Raw genomic sequence first — 19,701 nt, forward strand, 5'->3', positions numbered from 1 at the left:
AAAAATACAACTGTCATGTTCTCCAGGCCAGACAGGAAAAGGACCATCCAAATGGTTATCAGCGTCAGGTCCAAACGCCAGTGTCTGTCATGATATGGGGTGTATCAGTGCCCATGGCATAGGTAACTTGCACCTCTGTGGCAGCACTATTAATGCAGAAGTATAAGAACAAATTTTGGAGCAACATATACTACCATTCAGATGCCATCTTTTCCAGTAACGCCTCTGCATTAACTGCCCGGATTACAATTTCTTCGCTGCATAAGCAGAGAAGGCTGGTGCTAGATTGGCCTGATTGCAGTCCTGACCTGTCTCCAACTGAGAAAGTGTGGCGTAAACTTAACAAACATATGTCTTCAGTGCCCAAATGCTTAATAAGTGTTATAAGAAGAAATGGTGATATTACACAGTGGTAAACACTCGACTGTCCCATCTTTTTTAAAGCATGTTGCAATCATCTGATTTGAAATTAATGATTTCAAAAATGTCCGTATATATATATACAAGGCCAAACAAAAATAACACCAGTTTAAGACACTAAGCAGGAACCTCGCGGATTATCCCAGAACGCACGCATCAAAGTCAGCAGCTGAGGTTAAGAGTGTTAGTGTCATTTAAGTTGTATAAACATGCAATATTTGCCCATTATTTAATGATTGAAATATTGTACAGACCAACAATAATTTCCAATGATGCAATGATTGAAATATTGTACAGACCAACAATAATTTCCAATGATGCAATATTCTCCATTTGGTGAAATTCGCCATTTTGAATTGGAAATATGTCATTACAGTACATGATTCAGATGTCATTCATAATTGTGAATGTGAAAATATTAACGGAGTAGTTTTCAGCATAGGCCTGTCAAGCTTAAGACTAAGAGCGGATGTGTGTATATTGTAATGGAATTTCATGAAAATAAATATATAAAAGGCCATAACCACAATATACTTTGAGCTGGACGATACATGTATGGATACATGGTGTAAATGAGTCAGGTTTGTAGGCCTCCTTTCTCGCAGATGCTTTTTTAGATCTGCCAACACATTTTCTATCGGACTGAGGTCAAGGTTTTGTGCTGGCATCTCCAATGACTTTGTTGTCCTTAAGCCATTTTGCCACAACTTTGGAGGTACTGTATGCTTGAGGTCATTGGTCCATTTGGAAGATTCAATTACACGCAAGCTTTAACTTCCTGGCTGAGGTCTTGCAATGTTACTTCAGTGTATCCTCATAATTTTCCTTCCTCATGATACCATCTATTTTGTGAAGTGCACCAGTCCCTCCTGCAGCAAAGCACCCCCACAACATGATGCTGCCACCCCCATGCTTTACAGTTTGGATGGTGTTCTTTGGCATGCAAGTCTCACCCTTTATCCTCCAAACATAACAATGGTCATTATGGCCAAACAATTCAATTTTTGTTTCATCAGACCAGAGGACATTTCTCCATAAAGTAAGATCTTTGTCCCCATGTGCTCTTGCAAACTGTAGTCTGGTTTTTTATGATGGTTTTGAAGCAGTGGCTTCTTCTTTGATGAGCAGCCTTTCTTCATGTTATGCCATTATAGGACTAATTTTACTGTGGATATAGATACTTGTCTATCTGTTTCCTCCAGCATCTTCAGACGGTCCTTTGCTGTTGTTCTGGGATTGATTTGCACTTTTCGGACCAAACTATGTTAATCTCTAGGAGACAGAATGCTTCACCTTCATAATTGGTATGATGGCTGTGTGGTCCCATGGTATTTATACTTGCATACTATTGTTTGTACAGATGATCGTGGTACCTTCAGGCATTTGGAATTTCTCCTGTGGATAAACCAGACTTGTGGAGATCCACATTTTCTTTTTTGATGTCTTGGCTGATTTCTTTAGATTTTTCCCATGATGTCAAGCAAAGAGACACTGAGTTTGAAAGTAGGCCTTAAAATACATCCACAGGTACACCTCCAATTAGCCAATTAGCCTATCAGAAGCTAATTGCCTAAACGCTTGACACAATTATCTAGAATTTTCCAAGCTGCTTAAAGGCACAGTTAATATAATGTATGTAAACTTCTGACCCACTGGAATTGGGATATAGTCAATTAAACGTGAAACAATCTGTCTGTAAACAATTCTTGGAAAAATTACTTGTGTCATGCACAATGTAGATGTCCTAAACGACTTGCCAAAACTATAGTTTGCTAATATGAAATCTGTGGAGTGGTAAAAAAATTTGTTTTAATGATTTCAACCTTAGATAGATAGATAGATAGATAGACACTACGAAAGCACTAAACAAATCTTAATGTCCAAACAAAAAAGAGACTGTAACAGCAATGCAAGGAAAATGGACTTACAAACTACCAAACAAATCTTCCCTATTCATAATAACACACGCACTCGCGCACGCATTCACGCACTCATGCTCTTGACACCACGCACGCATACGGGTGACGCCCCCTTCATCCACCCGCTGTGGATCGAGCAGCTCTCACTCCAGGGTTAGAGGCTCCATCGCACAGTCACGCTGTTCCTTTGCCCCATTTCTCTCCAGTTCAGCTCAGTTCTCCAGCGCCCTCACCGGCTCACCAGCCCAAGTTTACGCACAGGGATGCGGGCGCGTAGAGCATTCTGAAAATGGCTTTCTTTAGGATTTACTCATTTCTTATTACTTTTCACCTATTAGTATTTTGTCAAGCCTTGAGGAATTATCCGGATAATGAAGGTAAGCTATAAAATATTCGCTGTCATTTTCGTGCGCGTTTGATGTTTGCGCGTACGGGAGCGCATGGGTTTCCGTGTACTTTACGGCTTTGAATGATAAAGAATCAAGGATAACGTTAAGAAGCATGTGCATATTTGCCTTAGAGTTAGAAAACTGCACCTCTGAAATGCAGGATTTTTATGAAGCATTCTTTTCTGAGGATTTGTGTCTATTTGTATCATTTGACCATTAAGGAAGATTTCACAAGTGATCAATAATTTGTATTAACAGTTTAGGAAGTTTGTCATTATTTCTTTAAAAAACATTATGAGCTGTTAACTAAGAAGTGCAGACCTCTGGCTGTATAGACAACACTTCATATTCCAATTAGTAGGCCTATAGAAGAATTCAAATAATTGTCAGTACTTTTAGGACTGTTCAGACCAATGCAAGCTGTATTTGCAGTATTGGATGCGCTTTTACGTTCGTGGTTTGATTTGCATTTAACCAATGCCAAGAATAGCTTGGACAGGCATTGCTGAGAGCAATGACAAATGGAAGTGAGACGCTCATTTGCTTAATTAAACAATTCATTAAGATAGACCAGAGAGTTGGTCACAGAGAGCATTGCTAGGCAGTGACATCTAAACCTATATCATATATTGTGACATATAAAAGTGATCTAATTTCTGTTCTAAAATAGTAAACAATCTGAGGTTACTTGTTTTGTATAGGGAAGTCATTAAGATTATATTGTCATTTTACTCCCCAATCATCAAGAAGTGACCATTGATGGCTATAGAGCTCTATGATTATTGTTTTGAATGCTTTGTAGATATTAACAGAAATAATAATATTATTACAGGACATGACACACTTGTATTGAGTTTACAGATAAAGGATTTTAGCTAACATGGTCCACACTGACTTATTCCATGCAGAGCTCTCAAATATCTAGACAATAAATTAACCTCACCGGATTAAAATGGGTTTACTCCTCATTGTTATGAGATTAGGATTAAACCACACATTGTGCTCTTGTCAAAAGGAACGTTCAATGGATGATTAAATTCACACTTAGGCAGAATATGATGTTCTATAGGGAATTTCAACATGATGTCTTTTGCTGACAGACGGCTTTGCTAAATTAAAATATATTTTGCTGGTTTTTGTCAAAGGAAATCAAATAATTAAAATATGGGATTCCTTTTTCAGTGTTGCTTTTTATACATACACTTGATTCACACCATAATTTTTAATTCAAGCGAATCATTAGACTTCACAGTATATCGTGTTGTGATTTATGTTCAGGTGTAAATTGCAGTCATGTTACAAGAGGTATGCACTTCCCACAATAACCAGCTGGTGGTATCCCTGAGGTGATTATACAGTGGGATGTAGAGTGTTTGTGTGCAAGTCTGCATCTGTGTATGACTGTTGATGAAGTGTTCATTAACTTATTGCTGTGGATTTTTTGTGTCTAGGAAGCATTTAAGAATAATAGAAATCTCCCATATGGACAAGTTGGATTTTTGTCCTCAGGCCAACCAAACCACATCAACTCAGATAAGCATATAGGTTAATGAGCAGATTGGCTTTCTATTTCAGGTCCAAATGAATAACTTCCTCAGCACATTTTCTGTTTTTGGAAGACCTTAGTGCAGCATTTGGTTATTCACACCCTTCTGGATATAAAAAGATGAACATTTTGCAGAAGCGCGTCAACACTCACTAAAAATGTCCGAAATTGCACAAAACGTGTTCACTGTACAAATGTCCATAAGCTGCAGAATCATGATCCATAATATAATATACAATCTGCCCTGATGGAAAATATATCATTTAAACTAGGGGTGTGCCAGGGTGGTCGACTAATCAACTAGTCGTTCAACAACAGACTAGTCAATTAGTAGGGTTGACTAACATTAATACTTTTAGTGATGATGGTTTTAATGGGAGATGCCATTCTTAAATTAACGGAGAGACGGCACATCTCGGAGAGCGATGGTAGCTTGCTGTGGTTAGCAGTGAATAACTGTCAGCATGGTAAAACCCTCTGCAAGAAGTTTAGTCTCTTTAATGTTTTTTGTTTAGTAATTTTACACGCTGTTTTTTATGCAAACAATACGTTACAAGACAAACAACAAAGATTAATTATACATGGGTTCCTTAATGTTACACTATGTAACATTTGGCACTCTAGCGGTTAAAAAATAAAGCAGCATGCGTCTTCCGGAAGAACATTGTTTTGGTTTGTGCATCAGTTCTGCTCCTCTGCATGGATGAATGTGGTTCGGGGCACCGGTGTACACAATAAAGATTGTTTCTTAAATAAAGATTGACTGGGTAAAAATGGTGTAACAGTTTAAAAGACACCTCCTTAACCTTGTCGGTAATTAAATATGTATGAGGTAAAGACCGTACGACCTGCGTCAGACATGCTTGTGTCGCATCTCGGGTGTGTTGTGTCATAAAAGTAAAATGTTTAGGTCACTGTGTCAAGTTAAATATAGTTTAATACTAAATCTTTAAACACATCTTGAGATCCCTTAGTTCGCATTTGCGCTCCTTCAAGTGTTTTGAACGCAAGAACATAACGCACGTTTGTGTTGTGTGTCCGCTGAAGGGTTGTTAATGTTTTGTTCACTGTAATAAACTGTGTGTTGCTCACACTGGTGTACACATGAATACAGGACATCTTATCAGAGTGAATGGACAAATAAATAACAAAAGTAAAGAATAGACGGAAATCCGAAAACATGTCATTTGAACAGTTAAGTGCAATATCTTATGCTGTTGTTTTTTCTTATTGGAAACATTGATGTTTTGCAATGTTCGTTAACATTAGACATAACGATTGCTAGTCTGATAAGGTCAAACGTTGTAAAGTTTTTAAAACTGAAGGATATTCTGGCCAAATAGACCACGGTAGTAACTAATTTATAGATTGTCATTGTTACCAACCAGTGGTCAACATCATTTCAAAACTCACATGTCCTTGGCAAGTCTAGGACTAAAGAATTTATTTATATAAATTCTTTCCATTATAAAGAAAAATACACACGTGTGCTAGCAATTGAAATGTTCTGCACCGATTATAGTATAATTATTGTATTTCTCTACACACAGACGTGTGTGTATGATTACACAACTATACATAAACCATATCAATAAAATATCTTACCTGTTGAATAAAAAAAATGCCATCTCTGGGTCGCTTTTAAAACATCTCAGTTGTCACCACCTCTGAAAAGCCAAGCTTTCAGGTTTTAATATGAACCCTGTTGCTTTCCCTTTTTGCTTGAAGACTCTCCTCTGTTTGGGGTTTGCCATTTTGAAAGATCCATGGTAAATTTTTCTCGTTCGTTGTGACCACAAACTTTCAGCATTATGCTACTCCCACACCATACACATGCCACAGTTGCTGGAGTCAAAGTGTCATTTGGGTAAAGTAAATACAGGGATTGAAAGATGGATTTTTGTTGCACTCTCTCATTAATAACATTGAGTTATTTTTTAACAAAAAAAAAAAGTTACAAAGTGTAGCTTTAACTACACTAGTTGTTCAGACAACCAACTGACTAGTTGATTAGGAAAACTGATAGTTTTGCACATCCATAATTTAAACCAGCATATGATGGTTCACTGGTGTTAGCTGATTTAAACTGGTCTCCTAGCCTGGCCAGCTGACAATTGTGCAAAACTCTAAAACCAGCAAACTAGACCAGACTGACCGATTAAATATTTGTAAGGTAAAGACCGTACGACCTGCGTCAGACATGCTTGTGTAGCGTCTCGGGTGTGTTGCGTCATAAAAGTAAAATGTTTAGGTCACTGTGTCATGTTAAATATAGTTTAATGTTAAATATAGTTTAATACTCAATCTTTAAACACATCTTGAGATCCCTTAGTTCGCATTTGCGCTCCTTCAAGTGTTTTGAACGCAAGAACATAACGCACGTTTGTGTTGTGTGTCCGCTGAAGGGTTGTCAATGTTTTGTTCACTGTAATAAACTGTGTGTTGCTCACACAGCTGAAATTTCACTTACTGCCCTCTGGAGTAAACAGGCGGTACTACAAGCTTGCATTTCTCATGAAATCATTGCGATTAATTGCATTAATTTGACGCTTTATTTTTTGTAAAATGAATCGCACGTCATTAAAGCTTTAAATCGACAGCCCTAATAAATATATTTTCTGTTTTAATAAGTGCCTTCCGCTGCCCTTGTGTTTAACGTCTCCCTCATTAGCTCCTTCTTTGTGCATGTTCCTACTGCATTTAGTGACGTTTCTCATCTGCTTTTGTTTCCCTCCCCGACACTCCAGCAGAGAAATTAGCATGAGAAAAAAAAGGCTCTGTTTCTTCCTCGTTTTTTCTCTCTCCCTCTTGCCATCCCTTAGCTATTGACATTGAGAGAAGCCTGCATTTGCATCTCTCTTGTTTGAGGGTTAATGAAGCCTGTTAATTAGTCTAACCTGTGGCATTTGTTTTGTTTTCCAAGGGAATCTGTTATTTTTCCCTCTTGTTGGTAAAAAAAAGTTTAAACATGGATGCTCCAAACTCTCGACTGCTATTTACTTTGTTTGTATTGTCATACAGTAGATATCTTTGACATCAGACTTTGGATAGTGTGAAAGTGGTTTCCCTAACTTGTGTGTGCAACTTCTATTTAATACAGTAGATGCCATGCTTTAATATATTATCAATCATCTGAGTTAGAAACAGTTTTGGGTTTCTAGCATTGCATTGATAGAAACCCAATTACATTTTGCATGGTGATGATTTGAAAAGTTGCCTTTTATGGATAGATCGGACGTCCAGCAGCTGTATTTGCTGATCTTATGCTGAGAGAAGAGCTGTATTGATTCAGTTGAGTGCAAGTCAAGTCAAACTCTCAGTGCTGATTTTATCTGTAACTAAGAGTAAGAACCGTTAACATGAGAGGTATTACTATTTCTGTCTCCTGCTGTTCAAAACGGTGCACCTTAAACCTTATCACCCTCGGCTGCATCTGAACCGCTGCAGATCAGACGGCTCATGGGGTAGAACGAGTCTCAGTGTCTGTGGCATTTAAGAACAGAGACTCATGACTGCCATGATTCAGGGCTGGAGTGCTAGGCTCTTTCTGCTGGGTTACACGCCACGTGAACCTACTGAATGAAACGATTCATTATGAGGTCACTTGCTGCAATATTTTTTTTTGTTTACCTTGAATTGACTGCATCAGTATCATATAAGAAATAAAACTCAATGTCATTAGTTATGTTTCTTTGTGTTATCTTGATCTTCAGGACCAAGATTTTACATTACACATCAAGTAGCTTCCTAACACAGTACCAAAAATGGTTTATCGTCCAGAAATGTCCTTAAATCAAACATTGATATGTATTAGAATGAAAATGAACCGCATTGGCTCAACAATACAGTATGCTAAATTATTAACATGGCAAATGATTAATAGGAAAATTGACAATTTTGTAAATTCATAAACAATAGTGGGATTTACCAGCCTAAGACATGGAACACTGGGCTAAATACTGTATTCACACTGGCCACAGTACCAAGTGACCGATGAATCTGGGCCAAAAACGCTAGAACTTGAAGGGATGCACAGCATTTGATGTCAACATCAAAAGATATCGAAACAGTTTCCACCTCCCTTTTAAAACTATCTTTACCCTAACAATAATAATATGGTTTATTGCATTTTATTATTGGCATTTAGCATTGTTTTCCACATCCTATCAAAACAGACTTGAGTTGGACCTGTTTTTGGCATGTGACCTACCAGTTGAGATCCATTAGTCTGTTAGCCTGTTGTGGCTCAGACTTTACCTCAACCAGAGGCAGAGGATCAACTTATATCCTGCTTATCCATCAGTGGTCAAAGGTGATTGTGTTTTATCAGCCACCCTTTTGTATGAGGTTTTCATATATTAGCATGTAGGACACTTCTGTATGGTAATGAGACATGATTAAAACAGATCCTTTGTGTGTACGTGTGCTTACACAGATTTGTGTGCACAAGACCTTTTTAGCCATTGGTGGCTTCGATCTGTCGTTATTGAGCTGCCCACTCCCTCACCTTCATTAACATGCTCTCTGCTCTCTTTTCTGCCGATTTGATTCTCAACTTAATGTTTTCTAATTTCTGAGATGGTGTGAATTCTGTTGTGGTTACCTCATTAACAGCACTATGCTTATCACTGATGGTAGGCTCTCTTGGGGGGTTTGACGCTAGTGCACTCTGTTTCCTAGGAGGTTTATTGGATTGGACCCCCGCATATTGTTAATGCATAGGCTTAATTGCTTAGAGACTCATTTAGAAGTTGAAAATGGCTGGGTTCATTCATATTTTCATAAGCTTTTATTCCCTTGATTGAAGTGAAATATTACAAAAAAAAATATATATATAAAAACAATTTGTATGTTAAATTATTAGAGGTTTAAGCATCAGTATACAATTGCAAGGGTTAGGGATTTGAACAAACCACAACCCTAAATTTTAAATTTCAGTGCATAGCTCTGATATATAAATATAAGTGAATTTAAATTATATCTCAAGTTGTCTATCTGTGATTCTCATGAAATCTGTCAAGAAAAAAATAAGAAATTATATTTAGCAAATAGAAAATAGTCTATTTTAAGGAATATGAAGATTTTTTATTTATATTTTGTGACAAAATCATTGCATAACAATGTCTTTGTTATTGTTATACCATAAATGTCAGAATGTATTACAGTAATGGAAATGTGGGGGCCATCGTGTACTCTTTATTTTCTTTGTGCACAATATAATTTCATTTTTTTTTTATTTTATTAATTTGGGTTAAATATGAACAGGAGATTTTCTAGACAGATTTTGTGAAAATCACCTGGCTTGGTTTCGCCTGGCAGATGATAAAACTGCAGAAAACAAATACCAAGACCAAGACAAATATGATTTCTAAACCATATCGTGGGACCACAATATCATAAACTGTATGATACTTATTCAACTTATTCAACTTTTGGCCAGTAAGCACACAGAACACCCTTGCAATGCCCTAGCAACCACTCAGCGCACCTTAACAACTCATTGCAAACACCCACGCCAACACCATAGCATTGTGGCAGAGTTTTGCATTTGCAAGCATAATTGTATAATTTATACAGTATTTTTAAATGTTGTTCAACTACCGGTAAGTTTTGACACCAGCAATCATTTTCACTTTTTCAATGCTGTCCTGAGAAATTAATCTCTATAATCAATTTTAATTATAAAGATTTGTTATGAACCACAATTTCAAAGGTGATGTCATCGTCTTCCAGTTCAACACATTATAATCTCTCTAATTATGACTTGTGCTGTTGTGTTGTTGTATTGCTTTGTATGCCCTCTTGGGATTTGATATCTAACATGGATGCAGTTTTATGGTTTACAATGGCGAGTTGCCATTGTGTGACTACACACATACACGCTCACCAATATAGCAGGTGTGGACTGAGTTTTGTCTGTGCTTCTAATGAGGCATCCCAAGAGTGTCTTCCCTGCTGTCCTCTGCTAACTCACACACAGGTCACCATTTCATGCCATGTCTGCCAGCCGCCTGTTTACTCCTCTAATCATTAAACAGACCTTGGCGTGGCTTGTCAGACGTGTCTGACATGCATTACACACATTATTAGATTGGGAAATGGCCTCTGTGTCCACAGCCTTTCACCATTATGATTCACAAGCTGATGTGATTCCTGTTTAAAAACAGCTTGGCCATGCTTTTAAATCCCATGTTTTTAGTCACAGTTGATGAATCAAAGCTTTCTATAGTATTTGTTCCTAAGCTAAAATAAAAACCAGTTTACCGTTGTAGGAATTTCCATTCTCAGGCTGGTTTATGTTGGTTTGGTGCAGGTGTAGTTGGTGGACCAACATGCTGTTTACCAGCTTAAAGGGTTAGTTCAAACAAAAATGAAAATTCTCTCATCATTTACTCACCCTCATGATATCCTAGGCGTGTATGACTTTTTTCTTTTGCTGAACACATTTTAAGAAAAATAGAAAAATATCTTAGCTCAGTAGGTCCTTAAAATGTAAGTGGAAGGTGATTAGACATTTGAAGCTCCAAAAAGAAAAGGCAGTCAGCATAAACATCATCCAATTGACTCCAGCAGTTAAATTAATGTCTTATAAAGAAAAATTATCACTTTTGGTGTAAAAAAATATCAATAATTAAGTTATTTTTAACTATAATTCATTGCTTCCCATTAGTAATGGAATACACGTGTAAAGTAATCGCATAGGCATGTAGAGATGCGAGAATGGTACAGTGTTCAATGTTGCACTTCATGTGTTCAGTGGTCACATCTTACCCTATGTAGCGGAAGAGGCAGGGTTACAGGCCACAATGCTGGCCTTTACAAAACAGTTGTAATTAATGGTGGATGTTGTAACTAACTCAACTTCTGAGAAGATGGCACATTACAAATGTGAGTTGAATGCTTTTCTATAACCCCACGCTTTGTCAATATACATTACTTGAGATAAGTGTTGAACTAAATTGTGGCTAACAGGCTAAAGCTAGCGACAACACATTGTGCATATTTAAAATGTTACTTCTGTCAGCCGAAGACTGAAAATGCTCCTATATAGTAAGAAAAAAGTGTTTAGTATTCCATTGGGGACACATCTTTAGTTTGTGTTTGCATAGTCCATTGAATTATTTATTTTTAACTTTATTTTAATTTCTTTGATATGACCCCTTCATTCATACTTTATTATAACAGGATTGTCAGTGGGCATTTGGAGATCAGTCAGGGATGTCAGACTGTAGATGTCTTCTCTTTTGAGTTTTGAATTAGATGACTATGTTCTGCAGGATGTGCTGGATCTCTGTGGCAGGTTTCATCAGTCTGTCGAGGCAGAATGGAAGCACTTTTACTGCCCTCCCTGTAGAGCGGACCTCTGACTCCACATCAGCAGTGACTGACAGGAACTGCTGACTGCATTTCAAAAAGACAGCGCAATGATACCAATCTCGTACCATAGATTTGCTTTTTGTGCTTGGAATGGATTTTGTGGAAACCAATGTATCTGTCCTTGCAGGTTTTTTGTGTTTTGTGCTTGAGTAACTTCATAGTCTTTTCTTTGAATTGTACAAGATTATAATTTTTTTTGCAAATGTACCTAATTTATGGTCTCATAGAGAGTAAAAACAGAAAAAACATGCAGAAATACACTCAATAGGGAATATGTAATGAATAGGATGAATGAATGGAATGTGTCAGATATTATGTCCATAATTTGTTATACCAATTTTAAAGGGATAGTTTGCCCAAACATGTTAATTCTATCATCATTTACTAACCCTAACGTTGTTCTGTACCTGTATGACTTTCTTCTTTTGATTGAGCATCCCAGCCAGCCTGACAAAGCAACATTGGCTTAAACAATTGGTGTGAGTTTGGAGCAGGGCTAGCTGTGTGTCCGACCAATCCCAGCCAGGGGAATGTTCATTAAACCTGTTTGTGAACAGTTATTATTTTTGCAATTCCATTAATTATGCTAGTGGTGCAGTACTTATACACTTCAAGAATACCTCTAAGAATACATCTAAAAACTCATTAGGGTTTGATTATATATAGTTTCTAATGCCAAAAGTAGTTTTTGGATTAATATAATTAATTAGAATTAATAATGTCAATAACTCTTGATCTAGTTATATGAATAATGACACATTCTATACTCAGGCTCCTAGAACCGATTTACCTCTTCAGCAGACAATACTTGAGCTACAGTGTACCTGACAATGACTAAACATAGGCAAGAATGACCTCATTGACCTTTTCTATTTCCTGAGGACATCTATCCAGCTGCTTATCTTCCCTCTGTCTTTCTTGACATACCATTCTCCATTTTAGATTTTTTGCTCCTCTCATGTCTCCTTTTTACGATGGAGGTGATTGCTGACCGCTGCACTCTTGCTGGTGTAAATGCTTAATCTCATCTGTTGCCTTGAGGTGCTGAGCTCTCTCTGTCACCCTAAGGATATTCCAGACATTCCCACTTCCAGAGCTGCACAGCTGAGAGCTAATGATGAAGAAAACCCCCATCCTCTTCACTTTCTAACCAGCTGCTGTTATAGAAAACACTACAGAAATATACCTGGTTTTGCACAAGTCTGTAACTGGATATTCTGGATTGGAGGTGACACATATGTAATACGCCAGTGGAAAAACAACAAAACATATTGGTCACCCACTAATATGAATATTGTCGGGACATGCTCCACCTCAATGTCTGTGGTGGTTACGGCCCTAGTCTATTCATTTTGAAAATGGTAATAATTAAAAAAATGTGCGTTTTAGTGATTTATTTCAGTGTCAGTTTGAGGGCTATGGTACCTTGACAGTCAAACCTGATTATCTTGTCATTGTGTGGTAATTTCAAGTCTCTTAGAGTCTGATGTGATAACATTCTCTCTTAAAGGGATAGTTCATCCAAAAAAGAACTCAAATCTTCCTCAATGCAAAAATATAATTTTTGAAACCAAGCTTCTAAATGATTCATTCTCTACTTCCTCCACAAGCCGACCGAAGGCTTCTGGTGGGAACGTAGCTCTGCAGAAATTATTTTAAGTACGCTGGTGCAGACCCAGTGAATGTTCTGTATGCCAGCATCAGAGTCTTAAATTTGATACGTGCATCAACCGGCAGCCAGTGAGGAGAGACAAGGAGTGGTGTAACAAGCACTCTCTATGATTCATTAAAAACCAGATGTGCTTCTGCATTCTGGATCATTCTGTCCAAACGGCAGAGATTTGAGAAGTCACTGTGGTGTTATTGGGCTGGAAAGACAAGTAGAGCTGTGTGCCATCGGCGTGGCAGTGGTAAGAAAGCCCATGTGCTTGAATGATGGGTCCCATTGATTTTGTGTATATAGAGATATTAAGTGGCCCAAACACTGAGCCCTGAGGTACCCCAGTAAGTAGCTAATTTGACTTCGACACCTCACCACTCCAGGCTATCTTGAAGGACCTACCTGAGAGATAGGACTTTAACCAGTTAAGCACAATTCCTGTGATGCCCAGAGTAGAGAGGGTGGACAGTAGGATCTGATGGTTGACTGTGTCAATGGCTGCAGAAAGGTCCAGTAGAATCAGGACGGATGATCTGGATCCAGTTCTCGCCTGTCTCAGCGACAGCAGGGCAGTCTTGGTGGAATGTCCACTTTTGAAGCATGACAGATTGTCATCCAGTAGCTTGTTCTGTGAGAGATATGCAGAGATCTGAAAACTGCCCTTTCAAGTGTTTTTGCCATGAATGGGATGAGAGAAACTGGTCTGTAGTGTTCTACTTGTGTTGGATTAAATGCAGGCTTTTTAACCTGCTTAAATGTAGTGGGGAAATGCCTGTAAGAAGAGATGTGTTAATTATGTGTGTGAGTGCAGGTAGGATGGATGGAGAGATGGCTTGGAAAAGGTGGGAAATAATGGGGTCAAGGGGACAGGTGATGGGGTGATTGGAGAGGAGGAGTTTTGAGACCTCAGTGTCAGTCAGAGGAGAGAACATAGAGATAGAAGAGGTGCATACAGAAGGTGGGAGTTTGAGAGGGTTTTGTTCTGAGATTTGCATCTGACTGCCTCCACAACAACATATAAACACCTTATTTACCTTATCACTTCTGTAGCCCTGCCCTTTAGTGGAGAACAGTGAGATGGCAAGGGGTGAGCACCCCCCCCCCCCCCTCCCTCTCCCTTTGACAGGAGGTTTAAAGGAATGTTCTGTCATAGTTGGAAGATAAAGGAGCATAAAGCTCCCTCTGTATAAAATAGGAACCAAGAAAGAGAAGTAGACTCTTTTCAAAGTAGACTAATCACCCCTCTGTTTTTTTTAGTGGTCAGATCCCCAAAGAGTTGGATCTGTATAGGAGCTGATACACGTCCCCTGCTAAACAGACCAGCTTAGACCAGCATGAATTTCCCTGCTGACCAGACTGGTGGTTTCCCAGCGGAAATTTAAACTACACAGAGGTTGCGTTTTCATAGCTCATTTAACAGCTCAAGAGATTTAGTTCTTCGCTATGTTTTAGCTAAGTATTAATTTCCTATGAAATTACCAAATTCCTTAGGAAAAAGAAGTAGAAATGAGACAATGAAAATGTTGAAATATGAGTATATAGCTAGAACATTAATATGGATGGCATAAGCTATGCTAGTCCTTACAGCAGAGCCAATATGCCAGTTCTTTGAAAATTTTATTTTGTGCAACAATCAATGTTTTGGGTGGAATAAATGTTGCCTTGCTGCTTGCATTAATACGCTGTGCGAGGCCTGTGGCATGAAGCTGTATTAATGTGTTTGTTTTATTAAATGTGTCTTTGAAAGGAAGAGGAAAATGTTTTCCAGATCATTGTGGAAAGATATATTGGTCTGTCTGGCTTTAGCCCTTCATCAGAAAACAGCCACACCAGCACTAGCGGTTAATGGCATCATAATCTGTATTCAGTTAAGAAGTAATATCCTGCATTGACTCTACATATGGTTTTCCCCTAAAGAGTGTTATGTCATCAAATTTGCCCAAATGCTCCATATTTGACCCATAAAACCAAACAAAATCCTTGTTTCCACATCAACTAACCATCAAAGAGCAATTTGAAAATTGCAGAGTGTTTGCATGTCACATAAACCCATTGACAGTCAGTTTTAATTAGAATTTGGATCCAGATGTCTTTGACTTTCCTTTTTTTTTATTCATCTGAGATCGGGACAAAAGGGCACACATATGTGCTAGGAGAGGGAAAGGTTGATATTCAGTGTGAAAGAGGAGGAACATCTGAGGTTTGGATGTGATTAAGAATTAATCACCCCTGTTGCCAGTGCTGTAATTGGTTTGGAAAGGAGCTCAAAGTGGGAAGTTCAGGGCTCCGACCATTGGGAGATTGAAGACTGTTATAAATAGCAACATCAGCCTCTGAAAATATTGATGTGAGAACAGATTTCAAAAAGAATACTTGAGGAGCTGTGAATCGCATGTTTCATAATGGCCAAAAATGTCTAACCCCACTGGGTTTTAGATATGCTTAAAAGATGAAGTATGTCATTTTTGCACCACTAGCGAATGGGTCTCACATAAAATCCCCCCATATTCCATTGGTTGGACAAATCAATACTGTCGACCTAAACTCATAGCATTGGTTGAGCCATTGTTGCTATGTCTGGCTGGTTGAAATGTTCAGACACACAGTAATGTTTTAATAGCCCCACAGTGTTTGAAAGTTCAGGGGAAATCAACCTACAAAAGGCTCACCTATATTTATCTCTGCATAAAGAGTGCGTGGCATAAAGAAATAGTTCTCCCAAAAATGAAAATTCTCTCATCATTTACTCATCCCAGATGTGTATAACTTTCTTTCCTCTGCAGAACACAAACAAAGATTTTTGGAAGAATATCTCATCTAGGTTAATTCATTGCAAATGTTTTGTAGGTTGACCAGAAATTTGAAGCTACAAAAAGTAGATAAAGGCATCATGAAAATAATCCATATGTTCTCAATGGTTAAATCCATGTCATCAGAAGTGATATAATAGGTTTAGGTGAGAAGCAGATCAATATTTAAGTCCATTTTTCTATAAATCTCCACAACACTTTCACTTCAACATTCTTCTTTTGTTTTTTGGCAATTCACATTCTTTGTGCAATGGTCGGGCTGTTCAAAGGTGAATTTTTATAGTGAAAAAAGAACTTAAACATTAATCATTTTCATACCCTCTCCTATCATATCGCATCTGTAGACATGGATTTAACCCCTGGAGTCATATGGAATACTTCTATGCTGCCTTTTTGTGCATTTTGGAGCTTTAAAGTTCTGGCCACCATTCACTTGAATTGTATGGACCTACAGATCAAATATATTCTTCTTAAAATCATTGTTTGTGTTCTGCAGAAGGAAGAAAGTCATACATATGTGGAATGGCATGGGGGTCAGTAAATGATGGGAGAATTTTATTTTTGGGAGAACTAACCCCTTTAAGTTGGGATAATGTAATTTCTTACATTTTTTACAAAAATCAATTGCACACATAACCTTGGAATAATTTTGTATAGGTATGTAGTTGAATTTGCGCTTATGTAAATTATAATTATACTTAATACGTCATCTAAATAAAGCTACAATGAAAATCCTTATGTTCCTTAATACAATGTTGATTAGGCTGTTTTGTTTAAAGCGTTTCTGACATTTCCAGAGCTCTGCACATTGTTTTATTCAAAAAGGCTGCAGCCTTGAATGATTAATGCTTTACATGACATCATGCTGTGTAAAAACCTCATTGTTGTTAGTGAAATATCTGAGCAAAAGGAAATCTTCCTTAAGAGCTACATTGTTGTGTGTTAAGGATATTTCACACAAAAATCTAAATTCTATCAGTGTTGGGTAAGTTACTCTAAAAAATTAATGAATTACTAACTACTAATTACACCTTCTATGGTGTAATTAGATTACTTTACTAATTACTCTGCTGACTGCATTTAAAAAAATACATTTTTGCTTTATGGAAACCAAAGTATGGAAACCAAAATTAATTGCATTACTTATTACTAATTACTTTCTAAAACCCTTATGAACCATGACCAGATGAAAAATACAAGGATAGAAATGACACTGTTCTTTTAATTCTTACAAATAAATCATATAAAATCAAATAAAATATGAATGAACTGGCCAAAGAATTTTAAGGGGGCAGTGTTAAATTAGAAAACAAGTATTTTAATATTAGACAATACATTTAGATTTTAAATTCAATATTGTTTAAATTGTTCTATAGTCATCAGACAACATCAAAAGTAACTGTAATCCATTTTTTCAGTGAAGAAGTCATTTAATTACAGTAATTAATTACTTAGTAATGCATTACACCCAAAACTCTTTGCTCAGTCTCATGTTGTTGAAACATGTTTCAATTTCTTTATTTTTTGGAACACTAAAGGAGATGTTAGGCAAAATGACAGACTCTGTCACTATTCACTTTCCTGGTAATGGAAGATGCAGTGAAGGAGACTGAGACAAACATTCCGCGTAACACCTGCTTTGGTGCTACATGGAAGAAAGAAAGTCATATGGGTTTGGAACAACATGAGGAAACAACATTGGAACAACATGAGTATGGATGACAGAATATTCATTTTTGGGTAAAAAATGAATTTGGAATACTCCAAAAGATTAAGAGTACTCCAAAAAGATTTGCCCTGTGATTTGAATAACTATCTATCTTTCTTATTTTTATTCTTTTACAGTTACTCTGCTTGACTCTATGTCTGCCCCAGGTGATCTGGGTTGGGAAGCGTATCCTCCAGAGGGGGTGAGTACCTGTGACATCTGAATCTTCACTGTGCAGAAACACATATCTATCTATCTATCTATCTATCTATCTATCTATCTATCTATCTATCTATCTATCTATCTGTCTGTCTGTCTGTCTGTCTGTCTGTCTGTCTGTCTGTCTGTCTGTCTGTCTGTGATAGATAGATAGATAGATAGATAGATAGATAGATAGATAGATAGATAGATAGATAGATAGATAGATAGAGTGAAAGAATGAAGCCTGCATTTAGGATCATTAAAGTTTTTGCATTGTGACATTACTTTCAGGATAATGAAACTGTAATTTAATTGAATTACACCCATATTCTGGTGAACGGCTCATTTCAAGCAACCTTTCTATCCTGCTGGGCAATGATCTCCTAGAGAGTGGGAGTTGATCCATCATCACACATTTTCGTTTCATTCATTCAAATCCCATGTAAAATGAAAATGAATTGTAATAGTGGCCTTGGCACAAGTAGACATGCTTCAGCTTGTAAAACGAACTCTCTGTTTTTGTGTAGTGCTACTAAAAGAGGTGCACTGCAATTTATATGTCATGGTTAAGAGATTTTCTTTAGACTTGTTGGTTATAAAAGCATTTATGTTATAACAACTGAAGTTTCCAAGCAAAATTATATGTTTTGCTCTGTACTAACATCGCAGGGTTGATTTATGCAAGAACAGAACAACCAACTCTATTCAGTTTGTAACTTTGAGCTGATTGCCCGTCAGACGCACTTTTAATCTTGATGACAGTTAAATGAAGCCTTTACTCATAATGTGCTCATCATTCACCTGTCATTTCAGCAAGGGTCTTTCAGAACCTTATCCAACGTAAAAGCCTTGAGATTTGAGATTCAGAATACACAGGGCAATTACTGGAGCATTGGGAGATGTCTTCCTCTTTGAATTGATTGATTTTTTATCTGTTTGTCAGTGGGAGGAGATAAGTGTGATGGATGAGCGGAACATACCTATGAGGACCTACCAGGTGTGCAATGTAATGGAGGCCAATCAGAACAACTGGCTGCGCACTGGCTTGATCCAGCGAGAAGGCGCCCAACGCATCTACGTGGAGATCAAATTCACTCTACGTGACTGCAATAGCCTGCCGGGAGTTCCTGGAACCTGTAAGGAGACATTCAACGTATACTACCACGAGACCAACAATGCAATCGCTGCCCCTTTACGTCACATTCGCGAGAGCCAGTATGTTAAGATTGACACTATCGCGGCCGATGAGAGCTTCACACAGACGGACGTCGGTGATCGCGTTATGAAGCTAAACACGGAAGTTCGAGACATCAGTGGTCTCAGTAAGAGGGGCTTGCACCTGGCATTTCAGGACCTGGGTGCTTGCATTGCTCTGGTGTCGGTTAGAGTCTTTTATAAGCGTTGTCCTCTGGCTGTGCTCAATCTGGCCCGCTTCCCAGACACAGTGACGGGCAGCGATTCAGCACTGGTGGAAGTGCGCGGCACTTGTGTGGAGGATGCGGAAGAGCTGGAGGGGCCTCGGATGTTCTGTAGCGCTGATGGAGGTTGGCTGGTGCCCATCGGCCGCTGTGTCTGCCATAGAGGCTTCGAGGAGGTGGATGGACACTGCCAACGTAAGTATTATTGCTTTTCCTTTCTCGATTGATTTCTTTTGAAAATAGGATTTTTTTT

The 19,701-nt window shown here is 37.9% G+C and overlaps 1 protein-coding gene across 1 annotated transcript in view; it reads left to right on the top strand.

Annotated features, from left to right (window-relative positions):
* The first annotated feature begins 2,546 nt into the window (after window positions 1-2,546).
* LOC127635366 (ephrin type-A receptor 3-like) overlaps window positions 2,547-19,701 on the top strand; it is a 79,880-nt gene continuing 62,725 nt past the window's right edge. The window contains exons 1-3 of the mRNA XM_052115349.1: window positions 2,547-2,716; window positions 17,967-18,031; window positions 18,974-19,643. Coding sequence (XP_051971309.1) covers window positions 2,629-2,716; window positions 17,967-18,031; window positions 18,974-19,643 — 823 coding nt within the window. The 5' untranslated portion in view covers window positions 2,547-2,628. The remainder of the gene's footprint in view (window positions 2,717-17,966; window positions 18,032-18,973; window positions 19,644-19,701) is intronic.

Source organism: Xyrauchen texanus, chromosome 42 (assembly GCF_025860055.1).
Source record: "Xyrauchen texanus isolate HMW12.3.18 chromosome 42, RBS_HiC_50CHRs, whole genome shotgun sequence".
Taxonomy (NCBI): domain Eukaryota; kingdom Metazoa; phylum Chordata; class Actinopteri; order Cypriniformes; family Catostomidae; genus Xyrauchen; species Xyrauchen texanus.